Below are 21352 nucleotides of genomic sequence, written 5' to 3' on the forward strand. Positions count from 1 at the left end.
ACCAGTTTTCAGAGTCTCTTGAGTGGCTACCGTATTGGCTCCGAAGGAGTCGTTCAGCTTCCTCTTTTTCCCTGCCTCAATCCACCCTTTGTAGGGCAGCCTAGAGATCTCTATATATGATGCCCATTGGGCCATGTGGACCTCCACTTAAAGCACTTCTGAAGTTTCCCCCCAACTCTTCAGGTCAAGGCCAAAGTGCACACCATGGCAAGTTCAACACAAGCCTCTTGCTGTCCTTCTCTTGTATCCTGCCTCACTTTGACTCTGCCTCCCGATCTTGCTCTTGTTTTACCGCCTCAAACATGTTATCCTTTCTTCCTCCTCACGTGATCTCCAGACATACTGTTTCCTCAGGTTAGAGAAAAAAAAAATAGCACAACCTTCCATTCACACCATCCTTTTAATAAATGTTCATTATGTAATTTCCAGATGCATAGACCAAAAACTTTGGAGTCATTTTTTTCTTCTTTTCTTTCTCTTTTCCTAGACATTCACAATATCAGTAGTGTCACATTAGCCCTCTCTTTAAAATGTATCCAGAATCTGACTGTTGTCCGATATTGCCAGAGCTGCGCTCCTGGTGTAACCATGTTCCTGACCTGAATGATTGTAGAAGTCAGCTAACTGCTTTTTAGGCTTGTATCCTTGTACCTCCTTCAATCTCATATAGCCAGGGTGGTACATTCAGAATGTTCAGTCATGGAGTTCCCGTCATGGCTCAGTGGTTAACGAATTCGACTAGGAACCATGAGGTTGCAGGTTCGATCCCTGGCCTTGCTCAGTGGGTTAAGGATCCCACGTTGCTGTGAGCTATGGTGTAGGTTGCAGACACGGCTTGGATCCTGCGTTGCTGTGGCTCTGGTGTAGGCTGGTGGCTACAGCTCCGATTAGACCCCTAGCCTGGGAACCTCCATATGCCGCAAGAGCGGCCCAAGAAATGTCAAAAAAATGTTCAGTCATGTCTTGTTATCCTTCCATTCAATACACTCTAGTGTCTGTCCAAGTCACTAGTTGTAAGAGTCTGATATTCTTCTAATGGCCTCTAAGGATCTCCACTCCCTGGCTTCCTCTTAGCCTCTGACGTCATCTATACTGTTCCCCCATCACACCCTTCCACCCACACTGGCTCCCTTGCTGTCCCTAGAATAAGTCCAGTACCTTCTGTCATAGTGCTTGGAAGGTGTTGCTTTCTCTGGTAAAACTCTTTTCCCAGAAATCAGTATGTTTCATTTTCTCACCTTCTTCTGGTCTTTTCTTAACTATTAACTCAGTGCTTCTCCTTTTACTGATGTACTGTTTTTTGTAGCACTTATTATCATCTACCATAATATTTTTGTTTTATTTCTTTATTATATGCCCTTCAAATAGTAATTGTAAGAGCAAGACTTGTATTTTGTGATTGATCTGTCTTTAGCACCATCAACAGTACCCGAACAGAGTAGACTTTTAATAAATATCAGGTAAATGAATGATGCATCCTATGGGAATTATCTGTAGTGACTTATCCTGTCCCCTTTTCTCACTAAATGTTCTCCATGGGATAATCTTACTTATTCACTAGGTTTTATTTATTGTCCACATGTTAAAGGAACACAGATATTTATCCCCAACTTAGATCACTCTGTCCTGACCTTTTAACTGCTTATCTCTTAGCTTGCATGAACTTGGCCACTCAGCATCCCATTCATCGCAAGCTCAGCCTGGTCCAAGGTGAACATACCCCTTCCCCCCTTCCTTTCTTTCACTCCCACCATCTGCTTGTCTTACTGTGCTCTCTCACAGAGATCAGCATCTTGATCAACCTCGTTAGCAAGCTAAGCCAGAATCCTTCTGCCTCAGTCTCCATCCACCCGTAATCAATCAGCAGCCTCTTTTTGTCCAAATCTTTCTTTGTTTGCCAGCATCTTTCTTTGTACCGTCTCTAAGCTGGATTCTTCAGACAGCTTCCTCACCGTCTCTCTGACTGCAAGGCTCACTCTCCTCCAGTTCCCACTCCTGATTTCAGCCAGGCTGGTCTTTTGGAAGGCCAGATCTGTCAGTCACCGTGCCAAGTAATACCCTGCCATGAGTACCACTACTGTCAGGACCAATCTAAAAATTTATTACCTGGATTATATGGCCGTTATTGTGGCCTGCCCCCTTTCACTTCTCTGGCCTCATCTCCATCATTCCCATCTGTGGTCTCCAGTGCAGCCAGGCTGGATTTCATTTCATCCCTCATATACATCATGTTTTCTTTCTTCAGGGCTTATAAACATGCAGGTTTCTTGGCGTAATAGCCTCTCTTTCTCCAGCTTTAATCTCTTTCCCCATTTATTTACCTTGAAAACATCTACTGATGTTTTGGACTCAGTTTATGTCAAGTTATCTAGGAAAAAAGAACCCCCCTGATCTTCCATATTGGACGTGTATCCCTTCCCAGTACTCTGCAAGCACCCACTTAGGGAAGGTGGTGACGACCCTCTGTTTCCTGTGTGTCTCCTGTACTGTCTGTTAATTAGTACACGTCTGGCGAATATTTGTCACAGAAATTTGAATGTATAAACAGTATCTTTCCACTGTATGAGTAAAATCAGTATGACAATTCAAGTCATGAAAACCATCATCTGATGATGGATTCATCCTAGCTCTGCCTCTAAATGGCTGTTCAATTGGATTATGTTTAATTTATTTGAAATCTTTTTACTCATATGTGTAATAAGAGATGGGAAACAGGTTCTTTCCAGATTTTTCAAAAAAAAATCAGAGTTTTATGAGTGTCAGATTAGAATATGAACGATATTAGAAATCACAAGGCAGTGCCTCTTACAATAAAAGTGTTGTTTAGCCTCAGAGTGATCTGTAATAGATATTTATAGAATGAGCAGAGTAACATTTTTTTATAAGTTCCCAACATGTATCGACCAAACACATCAGTCTGTATGATGAATAAAATACACAACAATAGTTTTTATGTATTAGAGCAGTATGGAAGCAATTGAAATACAAAGTCTTTTTTAAATCTCAAGTCTTTCATACTTTTCACATGCACGTGGCTCTTTCTGTCATTCTTATGTAATACATGAAACTATGACTAGGAGAATTAAATATAAGGCATCAAGGCAGTGGTGAGCACTTATTTTTAGAGAAAAAAAGATGCATGGCTTTAACATTCAGGTATTTTGCATACTCTGTGCTGAAACTTGGCTGAAATTCATGTTTAATGCATATCTTGGAAAGGGTTGGTCTCTTAAATCAAGACAGCAATTGCCTGCCAAGTACTGGCATGTTACATGGATCACTATAATGTCACAGTCTCAAGGGTATACTCCAGGAAGGAAGACTGGGATCAAATGTTTATGTCATCTCTAAAGCTAAAGTGAGTACCAGGAATTGACAATATGTTGTAAAAGGAGAAACACAAAGATTTTTTTTTATCTCAAGTCTTGCTTAGAATGTGAATGGAATTTTCTTACTCCTTTGAACATTTTCAAATATCTGGTTTGCGCTTCTATTCAATGAAAACTCCAGAAAGAGCTTTCTATATGTATGTATTATATATATGTGTGTGTGTGTGTATATATGTGTGTGTGTGTGTATAACTATTAAAGTGTTACAGTTATACCAGTTGTTTTTTAAGTCCAAAGATAGGACATAGTAAGCAGTCATTGAATAAACATAGCCTACTTTGAGGTGTGAGAGCACACTGAAATGCTTTATTGCGGCTTATAATGGCATCTCAAAGGAAAATTTCAAAAACATGCACATGGAAGGCCATGTTCCAACTCCTCAAAATTGTTCAGAGCAGTATTCAGAAGCCACATGTGAAAACTGTTTGAAATGTTCAATTCTGAAGGCTCATTTAACTGTCTCTTCTCTTTGCAAAGTGATACCCTGTTCCATGCCTCTGGCTGTTATTTGGTATTTATAGAATCCCATCAGCATACGTGGAACTCTCCTGCAGACATAAGCGAAGATCAGTGTCAGAGACTGTAAACTATTTTCCATTCTATTTCTATGAGCTTAATAAACAGTAAAGGGCCTGACTGGTGTCAAGCCAGGAGAGTAGTAATGTAGCCTGGAAATGGCTCTGAAGTTGCAGATTTGGATAATCCTACTACTGGTGTTACCAAATACTACAGCTCCTCTGCAGGATGCTCAGAACTAAAAACAGAGCTTTAAAAATATTTGCCACTTTTTGACTGAGCCTAATAAGCAGTGTTTTAACTCTAACCCTTCCTACCTTATTGCTGAACAAAGCACTGAAGATGACTACCAGCTATTCAAGACCTCTTCGCCTAGAACGGTTGTCACCCTAGATTTCATGTACACCAGCATGCTTTTTGAGTAAACCATAGAGGGGGCTGGGTCCTAACTAGCACTTCAGCAATTGTGCATTCCGGTGGATGTTCTCATGGGATTGTATTGCATTTCTAAACATTTTCCTAATGGAAATTCTTTTTTTTTTTTTTTTAATCTTTTTAGGGCCACACCCACGGCATATGGAGGTTCCCAGGCTAGGGGTCCAACTGGAGCTGGAGCTGCCAGCCTACGCCACAGCTACAGCAGTGTGGGATCCAAGCCGTGTCTGTGACCTACGCCATGGCTCCCGGCAACATGGGATCCTTAATCCACTAAGTGAGGCCGGGGATCGAACCCGTGTCCTCATCAGGTTCATTAACTGCTAAGCCGCAATGGGAACTCCTCGTGATGGAAAATCTTATAAGAATTGTTCATCTTAGAATGTCCTCAGTTTCTCCTTTTAGTGATTTTTCAATTAGAAAATACCAAATGCATAGGATTAGAAATGAGTGTGTTGGAATTTAGAAGTGAGACATCAAGAAAGACTTCATGGGTAAAGAAATCATAAAGAGGCAGAATTCTGATATGTGCTTAAAATTAAAAGGAGTTCATGCCAAAAGATATGAGCAAAAATGGGAGTAGGCAAAATATTTTTCAGGAAGAATGTTTGGTTTGTGTGTGGTAGAGATTTAGTGCCAGAAAAGAATAAGTGATATTTTTTAAAATAATTTGAGGATTTAATTCTTAAGAAGAAGATGAATATTCTTTGGATATCTCTTTTTTTTTCCCCAGGCATCATCTCATTTACTACTCATAATAACCCTCTAGTATTATTACTCAGTTAATATCAGATTATATTTGTTACTCACAACTATTCTCAAAAAGAAAGATTGAGATAAAAATATTTATGGATCGGAGTTCCCATTGTGGCACAGTGGTTAACAAATCCGACTAGGAACCATGAGGTTGCAGGTTCGATCCCTGGCCTTGCTCAATGGGTTGAGGATCCGGTGTTGCTGCGAGTTGTGGTGCAGGTCACAGACGAGGCTCGGATCCCGCGTTGCTGTGGCTGTGGTGTAGGCCGGCGGCTACAGCTCCGATTAGACCCCTAGCCTGGGAACCTCCATATGCCACAGGTGCGGCCTTAGAAATGGCAAAAAGACAAAAACAGAAACAAAAATAAATATTTATGGATCAACTTTTGTTTCTTTTTTATCCACTCTGTATGTAGAAAAACCATGTGCCCTGTTTTGCTCTCCTGTTGGAAAAGAACAGCCTATTCTTCTCTCAGAAAAAGTGTTGGACGGGACTTCTTGTGGAAATCAGGGATCCGATATCTGTGCGAATGGCAGGTGTCAGGTAAGACATTCCCAAAGGCAGAATATTCTTGATGAGGGGGGACTGGTGGGCCGTTGGAGCAGCTGCACCGGATGGTGCAAAGCTCTGCACAAGGAGTGGAAAGATGGGACCAGAGTCCTGACTCAGCTGTGATCTCCAGCAAGTCTGATCAGCTTTGAAAAGTCTGGGTTCGAACGATAGAATCTATAATAGCCATTTCTAGTTAAAAGAATCTGAGATTTTTGATTCTGTAGTGTACATATTACAGGTCTAAAATCGTGACGCTCTGGGCATTCTGTGTCAAAACATTCCACACCAAAAACTCAAGCACTTTAGTTCTCCAGGTTTTGTGTCCAAGCCCAAGCCACGTGGCAAAAACCTATAAAATCCGTTCTAGTTCTCACTTAATATTAAAGGATTTTCCTTTTTTTTTTTTTTTTTTGGCTTTTTTGTTGCGGGAGGATTTTCAACATTATTGAATCAGCTGATTTTTAAATGTGTATTTAATTTTTTATGCTTAACCATTTCATTTGCCCTTCCATTTCTTTCTAAAAATAATGTCCATCTACTGTATACATTTTCTTCTTTATTTTCATCATTAGAAAAGTAGACATTCTATTCAAATGAACGTGAGTAGAGTGGTGGAAAGATCAAGGGCTAAAACTTAGAAGTTGCTGGTTACTGGTCTGCCACTACCTCAAGTTCGCTCCCCTTGATGATTAACATGCAGACGATTAACATGCAGAAAGTTTAATGCCAAGTATTTTCACGATCATTATGTAGAGAGGTAAGGAGGCAGGACTGGGCACAGCGAGAAATTGAACTTGGTACAGTGACGACAAGACTTCAGCCGACCTTCTGGGGAGCATTGAAGCTGGGATGGCTCTTCAAAGTTGTTCCCATTTCGGGGAAGAAAACCAAGCCTTTTTACCCCCATTGTCTACTACATGCTGTCCTAGCAAGGGAGAGATGGTTTTCCTTAGGCAGGGCATTTTCTGAAAAGGGCTCATAGCTCAGCAATATTAGCTCGTAAACTTCCTGGGCATGAGAGGGAAATCTCTACATCCTGTAGTAATGAAAGAGTAGAGCAGCAGTGAATCCAGGACAGCCCCCAAGAAACTATGTTCTTAAGAAAGTCACCTTTTAAATTTTTTTCTTTTTCTTTCTTCTTTTTTTTTTTTAAGGACCCTACTTGCGACACATGGAAGTTCTTGGGCTAGGGGTTGAATCCGAGCTGCAGCTGCCAGCCTATGCCATAGCTACAACAACGCGGGGTCCGTAACCCACTGAACGAGGCCAGGAATTGAACCCACTTCCTCATGGACGTTACGTTAGGTTCTTAAGCCACTGAGCCACAAAAGGAACTCCTAAAATTTTTTAAAAAACATTTTTGGCCAAGCTCAAGGCATGTGGAAGTTCCTGGGCCAGGGATGAAACCTGTGCCACCACAACCACCCCAGCCCCTGCAGTGACAATGCCAGATCTTTAACCCACTGCACCCCAAGAGGTCTCTGGAAATCACTTTAAATATATATGCATCTATTAACTAATCTATAAAATGAAAGGGCCAGACCAGTGGTCATTGACTTTTATGTGCAATATATTCCTTTGAGAATTGGATAAAAAGTTTTGTTTTTTTCCCCTATAAAATGCATACCTGACCACACACAAACATGCACCAAAATATGAAAACAATTACAAGCTATGAATGAATCAATCTGTGGTTCAGTAGAAGTGTATAGACTTCTGGGTAAAAACTTGGAAACAACATGAGACTTAAGTGCTTTCCCAGCTGTCAGATTCTTTATTTTGCCAGCTTGCTTTAATGTTTAAAGCACAGAATCACACAATAGCATTGGCATAAGAAACAGACTTATAATTACATATTAATTTCCTTTATTTTTAATAGGCTATGGCACTAACCTGAAATGTAATTTTTCGTTTGTCTATTAAGAAGTCATTACAAGTATTTGCCTATACATATTTTGTTTTTAAAACTGTACCGTGTGCAATTAAAACTTTCATCTTTATTTCATCATTTTATATAAGCCTTTCAGGTTAGTGTATGACTTAAATGAATTTATTTTTCAAAGGAAATTGTTTTCCTATCTCTATAAGCCAAATGCAATAGCCTAAATTGCTATGCTTTTCACTTAACAGTATTGTGTAAGCCAAACCTTTGAGTGTGCTTAGCTAGACTTTGAAGTAACAGCAACAACTACCACAAAAATATTCTCCAGAAGTGTTATGCGAATCTGAGGATGATTATCAAAGTTCTATGAAATGGATGGTGACTTCTGACAGCATTGGAGTACTTCAGGATTCTGGCTTTTTAACTAAAAGGCTTCATTCAGTCTTCCAAAATAATTAAAAACATGCTGCTTTTTTTCTTTCTGACAACTCTCTGTATATAGGGTTTGGCTAGAGTATTTTGTTTTATCATAAAATATACAGCATTTTTGAATGTAGAATAAACAGCAAGAATGTAAAATATACAGCAAGTTGAATGTAGAATTCAGAACTTGGTGAACTCGGGAGGGGAACTGAAAATGGAAAGTTTTGTCCTGGCGATTCAATTTGCTGCATGGCATTTCTATCCTGGAAAAGGACAGAGAAAGCTTTCCTCTGTGTTATCACGGTACCTGACCGTCTCCAGCCTGCCGGTGGTACTTCAAGTACCTGCCACCAATTACATGGCATTTGTCTTTTCAAAGTCATTCATCCTCAACATCTGCAGTTAGGTGAGCATTTCTTCCTAAGTATGGCCACTTGAGGCTACCAGTTGTGAAACATAAAATCTTTGATTCTTATTTTGAGCCATGGCATTATGTCTATCCCTGCCTTTTTTTTTTTTTCTTTTTTTTTGATTTTACAAATTTATACTATTCCAGTTACAAGGGTTGCAAAATGCCAAGAAACAATTGGGTACTTATTTAGTCAGTCATGTAACTACTTACTGCATATTGGGTTTATCGTATTTGCCAAGAAACAGGTGGATGCCAGGGATAGAGCAGTAAAGATGCTTTCCGTCACTTCTAAACCACTTGAAACTCTACTCTAAATTTTCTCTTCATTTATACATGAAGGAGAGATTTTTTTTTCTTTTATCCCAGCACTTTTTTTCATGGCTCTTGTTTCATGAACTCTTGCCATATCTTTGTTGTAGTTTGAGACATTTCCTTTATTTCTCCTTGAATCAGCTTTGATTTGCTGATCAGTGTTCCCCCACTAACGCCTTGCTTTGTCTACTTCTTGACACTGATCCACCTCCTCCTCTTGACAAAGGAAAGGATGCTGTGCCATGCAGGTCTGATGTGGTTTTTGCTTTCTCGGAATAGTCACCCTGCAGCTGCATTTTACAATCGGCTTCTCCCCCCACCCAACACAACCAACACCAGTCACAGAGGAAGACCCCGGTTTTGCTTCTATTTTATTTAATATTTTTACTATTTAGTTAAGTCATTGGAGCTTGTTATAATGTACCATCAGTAGCTTGTTATAATGTACCATCAGTATCCCTTGCAACTGCTTCTTGACGAGGGGTCATGGTGTAATTCTACCATTTATTTCTGACATGACTGACATATGAAATTGTGCCCTTTGAGTAGGTGTGGCTTTGCAAAATACCATCTTTTCTGAACATCAGTGGGAGACCAACATTTTTCACTAGGAAAGAGTCAATGATTTAATCTACAAAGATTCATATTACCATAATTCTCCTGGGAACATATAAAAATTAACCATCCCTCTATTCATATTATCTTGTAGCAGCCTTAGGTTGTGAGCAGTTCTTACTCATTCATGCGTTAGATGCCAGAGAAGATGGGACAGAAGTTTATTCGGGAACTGCAGTGAATGTAAACATTTATGTTTGGTTTTCACAAAGTTAATATTTAATACTCAGCATTTGCTCTGCAACCGCTTTAGAAGTGAAGCCACCCATACGGCGAGGCATATCTGTTCTATGTTGAGTGAAATGAACTAGATTAATCATGTTATATTTAGCAGAAATGTGATTTCCTTAGGGATTTATTTAAATTGCATTTGTCTGGGTGTTTTCACAAATTGCGTTAGGATATCACTTAATTCCTAATATAAGAAAAATACTCTTATCACTACCTTACTCTTCAGTCACTTTACAGATGATATAATTTGACATGAGGTTGCTATGTTAGTTTGTACCGGGGAAATGATATTGTACTAGTTTGTCAAGTTATGTCTAGTTTGTAATGGTTGAACCTAAAGTAGTGGTTCAAAAAGCAAAACGGAAAAACCTCACTTTATGATAAACTGTCATTCTCTTGTTGCAGAAAGTTGGCTGTGATGGTTTATTAGGGTCTCTTGCAAGGGAAGATCATTGTGGTGTCTGCAATGGCAATGGAAAATCATGCAAAATCATTAAAGGAGATTTTAACCACACCAGAGGAGCAGGTGATTATTCTTTTGATTTTTTTCAAAATTAGGAATCCACATTATCTCTGGGGACAGAGATTACGTGGAACTTGATTTAGACACAGTTCTGATTCTGTTGAGGACTTTTGTAGTGGGTATTGAATGATTTTTTGTGATGACATACAATACATGTGCTCTGAGCCAGAAATGCTAACAAGTCCGTTTCCCAGTACTGAAAATATGAAGTCATCTGTTGTGCATTTAATAAATTGGAGCAGCAAGGGAATAATCTAATTTGCATTGGCTAATGTTATCAGGTTTCTACAGACCTTATTCTCCAATGCAAAGTATGATGTCTAACAGAGAGTAATGATTTATAACAGCCTGAAGCCGCTATTGAGGGTATTAGTCTTCAGGTGTTCAACTTTCCCCTTTATTTTTTCTTAATATTTTTACTAAATTTGAAGGGAATGCATTTTCGAAACAGAGAGTCTTTAGCAGTGTAGCGTGTTGGAAACTATAACAAGGGGTTAGAAGATGTGAGCTGATATTCCAGATTTATTAATAGCTGGAACTCATCCTCTCGTTTTCTTTACTCGTCTGTAAATACTAAGACTTAGGGGATATGAGGATGAACTGACAACCAATGATCTATGTAGTGTGATTTTTAAAATAATCCCCCCAAAACAGTGATATTATCTGTAATGAAATATAATGACCCACAAATAAGCATTATATACAGAAAAGGCTCTATACTCAGGCCCTGAAGCTTTACTGGGAGGAAGCAAGCGTTTCTGTTTACTTGGACATCTATCTATTGAACTATCTTAGTATTTATGATTATATTTTTGTTATCATCCATATGCTTATATTACACACATCAACTTTCCCCTGTTTTTAAATGCCTTTCTTTTTCAAATACCAAAAGACCTCACAGAAAAATGTATTTGTTTTAATACAAAAATGAAGCCATTTTTATTTGCATAATTAGGAAATCTGTGTTCATTCTAGATAAAAAAGTCCTTCAGAAAAGAAAATTAGACCCAGCCCTCTAAAGCTGAATATAACCTTTTCCTGGACCCCAGCAAAATAAAAGATAAGTGAGCTTGAAGAACACAAAGCCTAAAAATAACTAAAGCCCAGAGTAAATCGCAGATCAAAATCTCAATCTCCAAAGCTGTGAAAAAAGTGATAGGTCCTCCAAGTCAAAAATCTGTCAGAACTCATTTAGAATAGTCGAACTAAGCTGGAAGAGGCTCCCAGACCTTCAACTAAGCAGGGCAATTATAATAAGCTTTTCAGCCTGACAGTGATGGGAGATGTTAATAGTGCAGAAGCTCAGTTGAAATCTGAAAGACCAAAGAGATTTAAAGATGCTAGAATTTTTGAAGACCTTTCTTGCACAGTTGTTTAATACACATGGAAACAGTTCATGGAATACTGACTGCACCTTCAGCACTGATATTTTTAATTGTAATAGCACTTAATTTTTCCACTAAGTTTAGACAACAGACATATCAGTTACAAATCAGTGATGCTGTTCATTCTGACTGCAGTTTTCGGGATACCTTTTTTCCCAGATTCCAGCTTCAGATCTTTTTTATTTTTATTGCACCTTAATTTCTACTTTTAATTATTAATTGGTAAGTTATATTCATGGCCTATATTATTTGGAAAATGTCTGAAATGCTTGTGATCCTGGGGCTGTCAGAGACGAGTGAGATTACTTCCTTATAATAATCTGACGTCCTTGCAACTCTCTGCTATTTTCACATTGCTCACAGAAAGACTCTAGAATTCTTCACTTGGACCACAAGACCCCGCATGGTTTTGTTCCTGCTTATCTCTCTGGCATCATTTCGCACCAAGATCACTTTCCTTCTCTCAGCTGCAGCCCCCAGATCTGTTACAGATGCTCAAATTGCCTATGTTCCCTCCAGCCCCTTGCCTTTAAAAATATTGTTTTCTTAGCCTCCTCTTAGCTTTTCCCAGGTCATTCCCAGACATCACTCAGATCTCAGTTCACATATCACTTCTTCAGTGAGGTGGTCCCTGAACAACCTCTGTCCCCATCACTGACTAGGTTAGTGATGCTTACCTGGTTTGTATCCCTATAGTTCAGCTGTGTTGTAAATGTGTGACTTTATACTCTCAGGTCTTTCCTTTCCTGCTAGATATTTAGATCAGTAAGTTAAAATATCACGGCTCCTTTTTCTCAGGAATACCCTATTCCCAGTGACCAGCAAAGAGCATGAGGCATTAACTTTTGTTAATTTAATTAATACTGAAACATTACATTGTTAAGAACTTTAAAAAACCGACATCGGTATGAGTTTTTAATTATGTCGTGGGCCTTCTCTACTTGTGACTTCAGGAATGTTGTATTCATTTCACTGGAGACAATTTTATCCTTATAGTTTATGGACTTCCTAGAATTTCTTGAAGGAATTGCAGCCTTATTTGGTCCAGTTGGCCATGCACACTGTATATATTGTATGAGTAACACATGTGCAGACACATGTGGGTGTTGTCAGTCCCTGTGCTCTGTTTAGAGTTTGCTAAATCATTTCTGTTGGAGCTAGAAAGTCAACTTAAGAAGAGAATTTTTTTCCTTAGTACATTCATCATGTCTTTTATTGTAGCTTGCCTGGCCAGGGAATAATTTTTAAGGGATTTTTAAAGGTAAATCCTTTAAAAAGGATTGGGCCACTTGCGGAACCTTATAGTTTGAGAAGAGGGTGGGCATAAAACCTGCTTTTTTTAGTACAAGAGATGAAGATCCTAATCCTGTACAAGGAAAACGTGCTGTTAGATTCTTCGTGTTTGCCACAGCAGTGGGAGAGTCCTCGTGTCACGCTGGCTGCTCTGAGGAAGAGTAGCCATGGGCCACAGCTGGAAGTGCATAGTGGAATCACGGAGATCTGAGTTCAAAGTTTGAGTCAGCTGATTACTGACAGGGCAGACTTGAAAAAGGTAGTATTTTTTCTCTACCTTTATTTTCTAATCTGTTAACTATTTACCATGGATGATATTTTGGCTCAGTGAAATGATTCGCATACATTATAATTGTTACTAGCACATAGCAGTTGTTCAGAATGTGCCATTTATTTATTATTACTGCCATGAAGTTAATGATTGCTCTGGGCATTGGAAGATGGCGGATTAAGAGTGGCATCTCTTGGAGTTCCTGCTGTGGTGCAGTGGGTTAAGAATCTGATTGCGGGAAGTTCCCTTTGTGGTGTAGTGATAACGAGCCCGACTAGTATCCATGAGGATGCAGGTTCGATCTCTGGCCTCACTCAGTGGGCTAAGGATCCAGTGTTGCTCTGAGCTGTAGTAAAGGTCACAGACATGGCTCCAGTCTGGCGTTGCTTAGCTGTGGCCAGCAGCTGCAGCTCTGATTTGACCCCTAGTCTGGGAACTTCCATATGTGGCAGATGGGGCCCTAAAAAGCAAAAAAAAAAAAAAAAAAAAAATCCTGCTGCAGCTGCTCAGGTTAATGTGGAGGTGCTAGTTCAATCTCCAGGCTGGCACATTGGGTTAAAGGATCTGGGGTGCCGCAGGTGTGGCTTGGAGTCAACCCCTGGTCCAGCTCTCTGGTTATAAAATAGGATGTTTCTATGTACAAAGCAAACTGTCCAACATGAGGATCAAATTTATGACATTGACATCATGGACTTTATTTCAACTTCTAAGCTAGAACGTAGTCACTCTTTAAAATGTGCATTCTCAATTGTGCTGAACGGCTTCTTTACTGAAAAATATCTAGATCCCCAGTCTTTGGCTACACGCCTTCAAATGTCTTTGCTAAATATTTTTCTTCCTTTCCTCTTGCAACTCAATCTACCTCACCTGTCGTCCAAGCCATTTCAATTGAATAATAGAGAATTACTCTAGATATAACTATAAACTTAAATATAACGGTTGTCCTAAAAAACAACATACCGATAAGTTTATTGCTAAACGCAGATAGGCATTCAGTTACTACCTCTCCTTTTCTATAACTACTCTTCCTTTTTTTCTCTCTCTCTTTTTGTCCCTGCCCATGGCTTGTGGAACTTCCTGGGCCAGGGATCAAATTCACAAGATAGCAGCAACCTAAATTCCTGCATTTTCAATGCTGAATCCTTAACCTGCGTTAAGTCCTACTCTTTCAACGCCCTGAGCATCATCACCTTCTCCAAACACATTAGTAAATGTATGTGCTCAGAGATGAACAGTTACCTCTTTCTTTTTCCATTACTCAGTGAATTTTATTACATTTATAGTTGTACAGCGATCCTCGCAACCCAATTTGGTAGCATTTCTTGATTGTGACATCCAGTGAGGTCTGTTAGTCAGTCACCTTTCTCTTTGATGTCTCTACAGCTTTTCAAAAATTTGGCCCACAAATCTTCTTAAAATAGTCTGTTTCATAAGATCCCACTACAGCAAAGGAGACAGATCTCCACCTCTTCTTGATGATTCCGTCTCTGTATTCTTTCTGGATTTTTCTTCAGTCTTTCCGTTAAAAATCATAACTGTCACCAAAGTTGAGTCCTTGACTTTTTCCTCTTTCTCAATTTTCTCCACTTACTCCCATGGCTTAAATTACTGCCTCACAAAGGTGCTTCTGTAGCCTGACCTTTTACTGGAGTTCCAGATGTTCCAGGGTTCTTACTGGATATTTTTACTAGTGTGTTGTACTGTTCTATTTAATACAGATTCCACAGCCAAATTTGTCAGATTCTTACCCACACTTGACTTCCATGTTCCTATGGTGGCCCCATTCTCAGATAAGTAATAATAAAACACTGTGTTCATTGTTTATGTTTATTTCCCCATTTTCTATTGGTTCGCAAATTCAGAATTTGTTTTTCTTCTCCATGTCTTCTGGATTTTATACCTTAGCTTCTAGCACTCCTGGATATTTACCTTACCTCCTGACACTGCTGTTAGATAAAGCTTCTTCAAACCAGTATCTAATTACCAAGTTCCTTCTTGTACACTGTTTAGTAGCTTGAAATTGATATTCAGTGTCACTTAATAGAGCTACCTTCTGGAGCTCCCGTCGTGGCACAGTGGCTAACGAATCCGACTGGGAACCATGAGGTAGCGGGTTCGATCCCTGGCGTTTCTCAGTGGGTTAAGGATCCAGCGCTGCCTTGACCTCTGGTGTAGGTCGCAGACACAGCTTGGATCCCACGTTGCTGTGGCTGTGGTGTAGGCTGGCAACGACAGCTCTGGTTGGACCCCCCAGCCTGGGAACCTCCATTTGCCATGGGAAGCGGCCCTAGAAGAGGCAAAAAGACCAAAAAGACCAAAATAGAACTACCTTCTTATATCTTCTCCTTTGGTCCTTTGGTCACAATTATTTTATGTGCTTCTAAAAATACCACTTATAACATTACTTTTCTTTACATACAGTGAACGTATTCTTTTTCTAAATATAATTGACTCTTGAGTAATGGAAATCTGAACTGTATGGGTCCACTTATATGTGGATTTTTTTTTTTTTTTTTAATGGCACATGCTATGATACCACACAGCTCAGCAGTTGTTGGACTCTGTGGATGCAGAACTATAGGTACAGAGAAACCACGTATATGGAGGGTAGACTGTTTTTTGTACTCAGATTTTTTTTTTTTTTTTTTTTTTGCTATTTCTTTGGGCCGCTTCCGCGGCATATGGAGGTTCCCAGGCTAAGGGTCCAATTGGAGCGATAGCTGCTGGCCTACGCCAGAGCCACAGCAACACGGGATCCGAGCCGCGTCTGCAACCTGCACCACAGCTCACGGCAATGCCAGATTGTTAACCCACTGAGCAAGGGCAGGGACCAAACCCGCAACCTCATGGTTCCTAGTCGGATTTGTTAACCACTGCGCCACGACGGGAACTCCCTGTACTCAGATTTTTTTACTGCCTGGAGGATCAGTGCCCTTAACCCCTGCATTGTTCATGGGTCAGGTGTATATCCAAATCAAAAATCAACCCCTTCCTGAAAGACAGTTCATCTCTTTGCTTCTTTATGGAAGCTTTCCTTGAATGTGGGAAATGTTTTCTCCTCTGAATCACTGTGATTCCTGCTGAGGATAGTGTTTCTATCTACATATGAATACATCAAAGTTAATGTAATGTACATAGTCATTTAAAAGGAGTAATGGGGAGAAAATCCCACTTCTGAGTTAAAATAGCAGTGAAACTTTGGAGTGATGACGTGATCAGAGAAGAGGCACAGTTTAAACAACGTTGGTTTATATTCTTCAGCAGGGAAGGAACCATATAATTTTAAACATGACCTTCTTAACAGAATTTTGGAAGTTTTAAACTCATTTTTATGTAAGATAGTTGGGCTTATCTTTTCAACTTGCTTATAAGCTCGTTGAGTACAGAGACTTCTTACCTTACTTCTATATACAAAGAGGCAGGAAGCCATTTGTTCCTATTTTTGTTGCTGTGTTTTTTAAGTCGTATAACAAAACGGTAGGGCTTGTCTGATTTGGTGTTACTAAAAGTGCTCAAATGGAGTAAGTAGCATTTGCTAATGGAAATTATGATTTGAAAAATGCAGGTCTCTAATTCTAAGCATTGCCACCAGGTGGGGTGTCTGCTGCCTCTTGCTATACACCAAATAATTATAACAGTTTCAGAAATTGGAATAATTGATCAACAGGAGACAATTCTGCAAGTAGGTGTTAGACCTTTCTAAAAGTACCTTTGAAATTCTACTTTTGCCAGAGCTATATGGAGCTACACAGATACGAAGGAGAATGGTACATTTTCATATAGCTTTAAAACAAAACTGTTCAGGCAGACGTTGGCATCGACTCCATCACTATTCTTTCTGTGCCAAACGAAGTCTTGATTTTGAATTTTCACGCACACTTTCTCTCTCTCCACCTTGATCTTATCATCTTACTTCATGTCAAGCAGTGCATTCCCAACCACTGCTGAAAAACCCTTCCTAAGAAACAGGTCGTTGCATCTTGCTCCTCGCTGTCTGACCCCTTCCAGAGTGTTTGGTGTGGCCTTACACTTACTTGTCTCCAGCCCAGGCTTCAAAACCCTTTGTTAGTCTCCTAGGGAGCGCTGGTCTCTCTTGTCCAATACTCACCTACTCAAGGCACCAGACGCCCGCCAGCTGTGTGCTTTCCAGCTGTGTTTCCTCCTTCCCCACACTTTCTAACTTAAAGGAGTTGCATGAGCAGAATCTGAGGGTTGTTTGCCCTGTTCCAATATTCAGTGTGGTTCTAGCTGGGCTGTCCTATTGTGCTTTTTCCTCTCCTCATAATTCGCAAGCCATCAAGGTGCATTTTCACACAGAATATGATTGCCTCTTAGTTCTTGATAGTACCGTATTCTCCATGTCTTTCCAAGAAACTTCTTCACTTGAAAATCAACAGCTTTGAGACCCATTCTCTTTCCTTACATTGGTACTGAAATATCATAGCAAAAACAAAAACCAAAAGAAAATTGGGGCAGGTCAGTGAGGAAAAGAGGAATCAGAACTCACCATGTATTTCATGTTTTATTGACTCTTACAGGTTATGTGGAAGTGCTGGTGATTCCTGCTGGAGCAAGAAGAATCAAGGTTGTGGAGGAAAAGCCAGCACACAGCTATCTAGGTAACCTGTGTTACACACACAGACCCCATCCAAGTATAAGTGTAGCTGCACCGAGAGTTTTGTGATGCCCAGTGTGTCACTGGGTGTGTAGTTACATATTTGAATTTCCCAGGGAGCCCCTCTTGTCATGTCAACTAGGAATTTCTTTCCTTCCTTCCCAAGAGCAAAAGCCATCTGGTTGTCTGTATATTTGGGGGGCCAGAGCTGGGGGCGTGGTTATAAATTACTTCCACATGTTTATCCATGTTAAGGAACAAACTCTCATTGAAGGATTTGTGTATATTTTATTTCATATAGGTATGTCATATATGTATTTATTTCATATATGTACATACAGATGTACACATATTCATGTTATTTTACGTGAAACTGCATACATAAATAAGTGTGTATATAAAATGATTGCTTTAGAAGCTTTCTATTTACTAACAGGACTTGATCTTTTAATGGGAGAGGATGCTCTCTTTTGCTGTACTTTGGGAATACTCATCTATGGAAAAAGCATTTAAAAATTTTGTTGCTGTTTCTTTTTTTTTTTTTTTTTTTTTTTCTTTTTAGGGCCGCACCTGCAGCAGCTGGAGTTCTCAGACGAGGGGTTGAATTGGAGCTGCAGCTGCTGACCAACACCACAGCCACAGGAACGGGGGATCAAGCCACCTCTACAACCCACACCTCAGCTCACAGCAGCACCAGATCCTTTAACCCACTCAGTGAGGCCAGGGATCGAACCCACATCCTCATTCATACTAGCCAGATTCATTAACCACCAACCACCATGGGAACTCCAAAAATTTTGTTTTTAATTGAAAAAGTTGACTTACCAATATTATGATAGTTTCAGGTATACTGCCTCATACTTTGACATTTGCATACATTATGAAATTTGAAATGGTCACCACAATAAATCCGATAACCATCTGTCCTAAACCAGATTTTCACAATATGATTGACCACATTCCTTTTGTTGTATATTACGTGAGCATGGCTTATTTATTTCATTACTGGAGGTTTTACCTCTTAGTACCCTTCATCTATTTCATGCCCCCTCACAACTCCCCTCTCTGGCAATCACTCCTTTGTTCTCTATATCTAAGAGGTTTTGTTTCTGTTTGTTTGCCTGTTTTGTTTTTTAGATTCCACATGTAAGATCATCTGGCATTTGTCTTTCTCTGTCTGACTTGCTTCACTTAACATAATACCCTCTAGACCCAAACATTTTGTTGCAAATGGCAAGATTTCCTTTTTTTTTTTTTTCAGTGGATGAGTAATACTCCATCTTTATCTTCTTTACCCGTTCATCCGTCAGTGGACACTTAGGTTGCTTCCAATCTTGGCTGTTGTAAATTATATTTCAGTGAACATTGGGGTACCTAGATCTTTTTGAATTAGTGTTTTTATTTTCTTGGGGTCAATACCCAGAAGTGAAATTGCTGGGTTATTTGGAAGTCCTATGTTTAATTTTTTGAGGAACCTCCATACTGTTTTCCATAGTAGCCATACTAATTTACAATCCCACCAATAGTACTTGAGAGTTTCCCTTTCTCCACATCATGGCCAAAATGTGCTATCTGTTGTCTTTTTGGTAATATCCATTCTGACCTGGGTGAAGTGATATCTCATGGTGGTTTTGATTTCATTTCCCTGATGATTAGTGATGTTGAGTGTCTTTTCATATGCCTGCTGGCCATCTGAATGTCTCTTGGGGAAATTTTCGATTCAGGTCCTCCTCCGTTTTTTAATGGAGTTGCTTAGGGTATTTTGATGTTGAGTTGCATGAGTTATTTGTATATTTTGGATATTAACTTCTTACAGGATATATCATTTGAAAATACCTTCTCCCATTCAGTAGGCTGCCTTTTCATTTTGTTGATAGTTGCCTTCACTCTGCAGAAGCTTTCTTAGTTTGACATAATCCTGTTTGTTTATTTTTGCTTTTGTTTTCCTTGCATGAGGAGACAGATACCCCCCCAAAAAAATATTGCTAAGACTGCTGTCAAAGAGCATACTGCTTATGTTTTCTTTCAGTTTTGTGGTTAATTTGGGGGAGTATGTTGAGAAGGATTAGCTTTCACTCTTTAAATGTTTGGTAGAATTCACCTATATTGCATTCTGGTCCTTTTGTTTTTTGGGAGTTTTTTGTTTTGCTTTGTTTGTCTTTTAGGGCCACCCCAGAGGCATAGGAAGTTTCCCAGGCTAGGGGTCATATCAGAGCTACAGCTACGGGCCTACACCACAGCCACAGCAATCGGGATCCGAGCTGCACCTCCAACCTATACTACAGCTCATGGTAATGCCTTAACTCACTGGGCAAGAGTCCTCATGGGTAGTAGTCAGGTTTGTTACCACTGAGCCACAGTGGGAACTTTGATGAGAGGTTTTATGATGACTGATTCAAGGAACTCTTGTTGGAAGTTTTATGATGACTGATTCCGTTTCATTCCTGGTACTATGACTGTTTACGGTTTCTGTTTCTTCCTGATTCATTCTCAGGAGACTGCACATTTCTAGGAACTTAGTCATCACTTACAGGTTGTTCCATTTTTTGATGTATAGTTGTTCATAGTAATCTTGGATGGTCCTTTGCAGGTCTCGGATCTTAACTGTCACTTTTCTTTCATTTCTGATTTTATGTATTTCAGCCCCCAAGGAAGTGTTTTTAAATTTTAAGTATTGCTTGCAGATAAATTATATCAGCTATTTTAATTAGGCTACTTGGTGGTTTTTAAATATAGACAGAAAATGCTGTTTTCAGAATACATATTACTTATATATTAATGTTTTAAACTAACTCACATGTAATTACCTTTTACAGTCATGTCATTGACAGATAGCAGAATTTAATGTGATAGCTTTGGCAAAAGACTAAATATTCTCCCAGAATTTAAATACCATCATATTTATATGCTCTTTAAAGAAACTCTTTATGTCTTTTTTTTCTTCTTAACCAAAATAATTTCCTCATTATTCTGTCTCAATTCAGAAATAATGTCCTGATAGGAAAACACTTTTAACAGGAAAGAATAACCCAATATCTTATGATTGTTTCTGCTCTGCATCACTGCACATTACACTTGATTGAATCATTTTCACATTAGGGTTTGCTTTCTAGGAGTAGGAAAATTTGAGGAAAGGGGACGACGGTAGGAGAAAGTCTTTGTCATGTGATACAGTCATTCATTTGTCCTTACTAATATATATACATTTTATCTATTTTTACCTGTTATGGTTTTTAAATGCTTTTAAGTGCCATTTAGTAAACCATTTATCCAAATTCACATTAAAGCTTCAACACCTAGTTTTTGGAGACACTGTATAAAATTGAGATACTTTCTGTGCACTTCTTTAATAGCAGAAAATTGACAGTTGCACTTGGGAATACATTTAGTTTTTTTCCAAGCTGGAAGGGAATACATAGGTGTCAAATGGAGTTTTCTCAAATTCTACAAGACTCTACGTGGTACTCTGATTTTAGCACCCTAACAAATGTAGGTAAATAAACCAGTTTTACACAGGGGACATCTCCATGCGTGCCCCCCCCCCCAATTCCTTACTTCCCAGGCTCTTCAACCAATCCTGTCTTGTTTTTGTCTCACCTCTACAGTAACTGCCATTGTCAAGGTCTGCAAATGCCCTCATTTGTTGGAGTCTCGGTCTCTATCTAGTTTCCAGAATTCCCATACTGTAGGGTTAAAGCCTGGGCCCGACTCTCTTCTCTCCTATAGGGAATCACATTTGGC

The 21352-nt window shown here is 39.4% G+C and overlaps 1 protein-coding gene across 9 annotated transcripts in view; it reads left to right on the forward strand.

Moving 5' to 3' along the window:
- Positions 1 to 21352, forward strand: part of ADAMTS19 (ADAM metallopeptidase with thrombospondin type 1 motif 19) — a 467308-nt gene that overhangs the window by 373587 nt on the left and 72369 nt on the right. For all 9 annotated transcript variants that reach the window (XR_014838760.1, XM_085014505.1, XM_085014501.1 and 6 more), the window contains 3 exons: positions 5513 to 5640; positions 9930 to 10050; positions 17535 to 17615. Coding sequence is in view for 8 of the 9 variants with exons in the window: in XM_085014505.1 (XP_084870631.1) it covers positions 5513 to 5640; positions 9930 to 10050; positions 17535 to 17615 (330 nt within the window). In the remaining variant the exon portion in view is untranslated. The remainder of the gene's footprint in view (positions 1 to 5512; positions 5641 to 9929; positions 10051 to 17534; positions 17616 to 21352) is intronic.

This window comes from Sus scrofa, chromosome 2 (assembly GCF_054392235.1).
Source record: "Sus scrofa isolate SSC_HxYL_T2T_F1_AM1 chromosome 2, Sscrofa_HxYL_maternal_Yorkshire_Landrace_v2.0, whole genome shotgun sequence".
Taxonomy (NCBI): Eukaryota; Metazoa; Chordata; class Mammalia; order Artiodactyla; family Suidae; genus Sus; species Sus scrofa.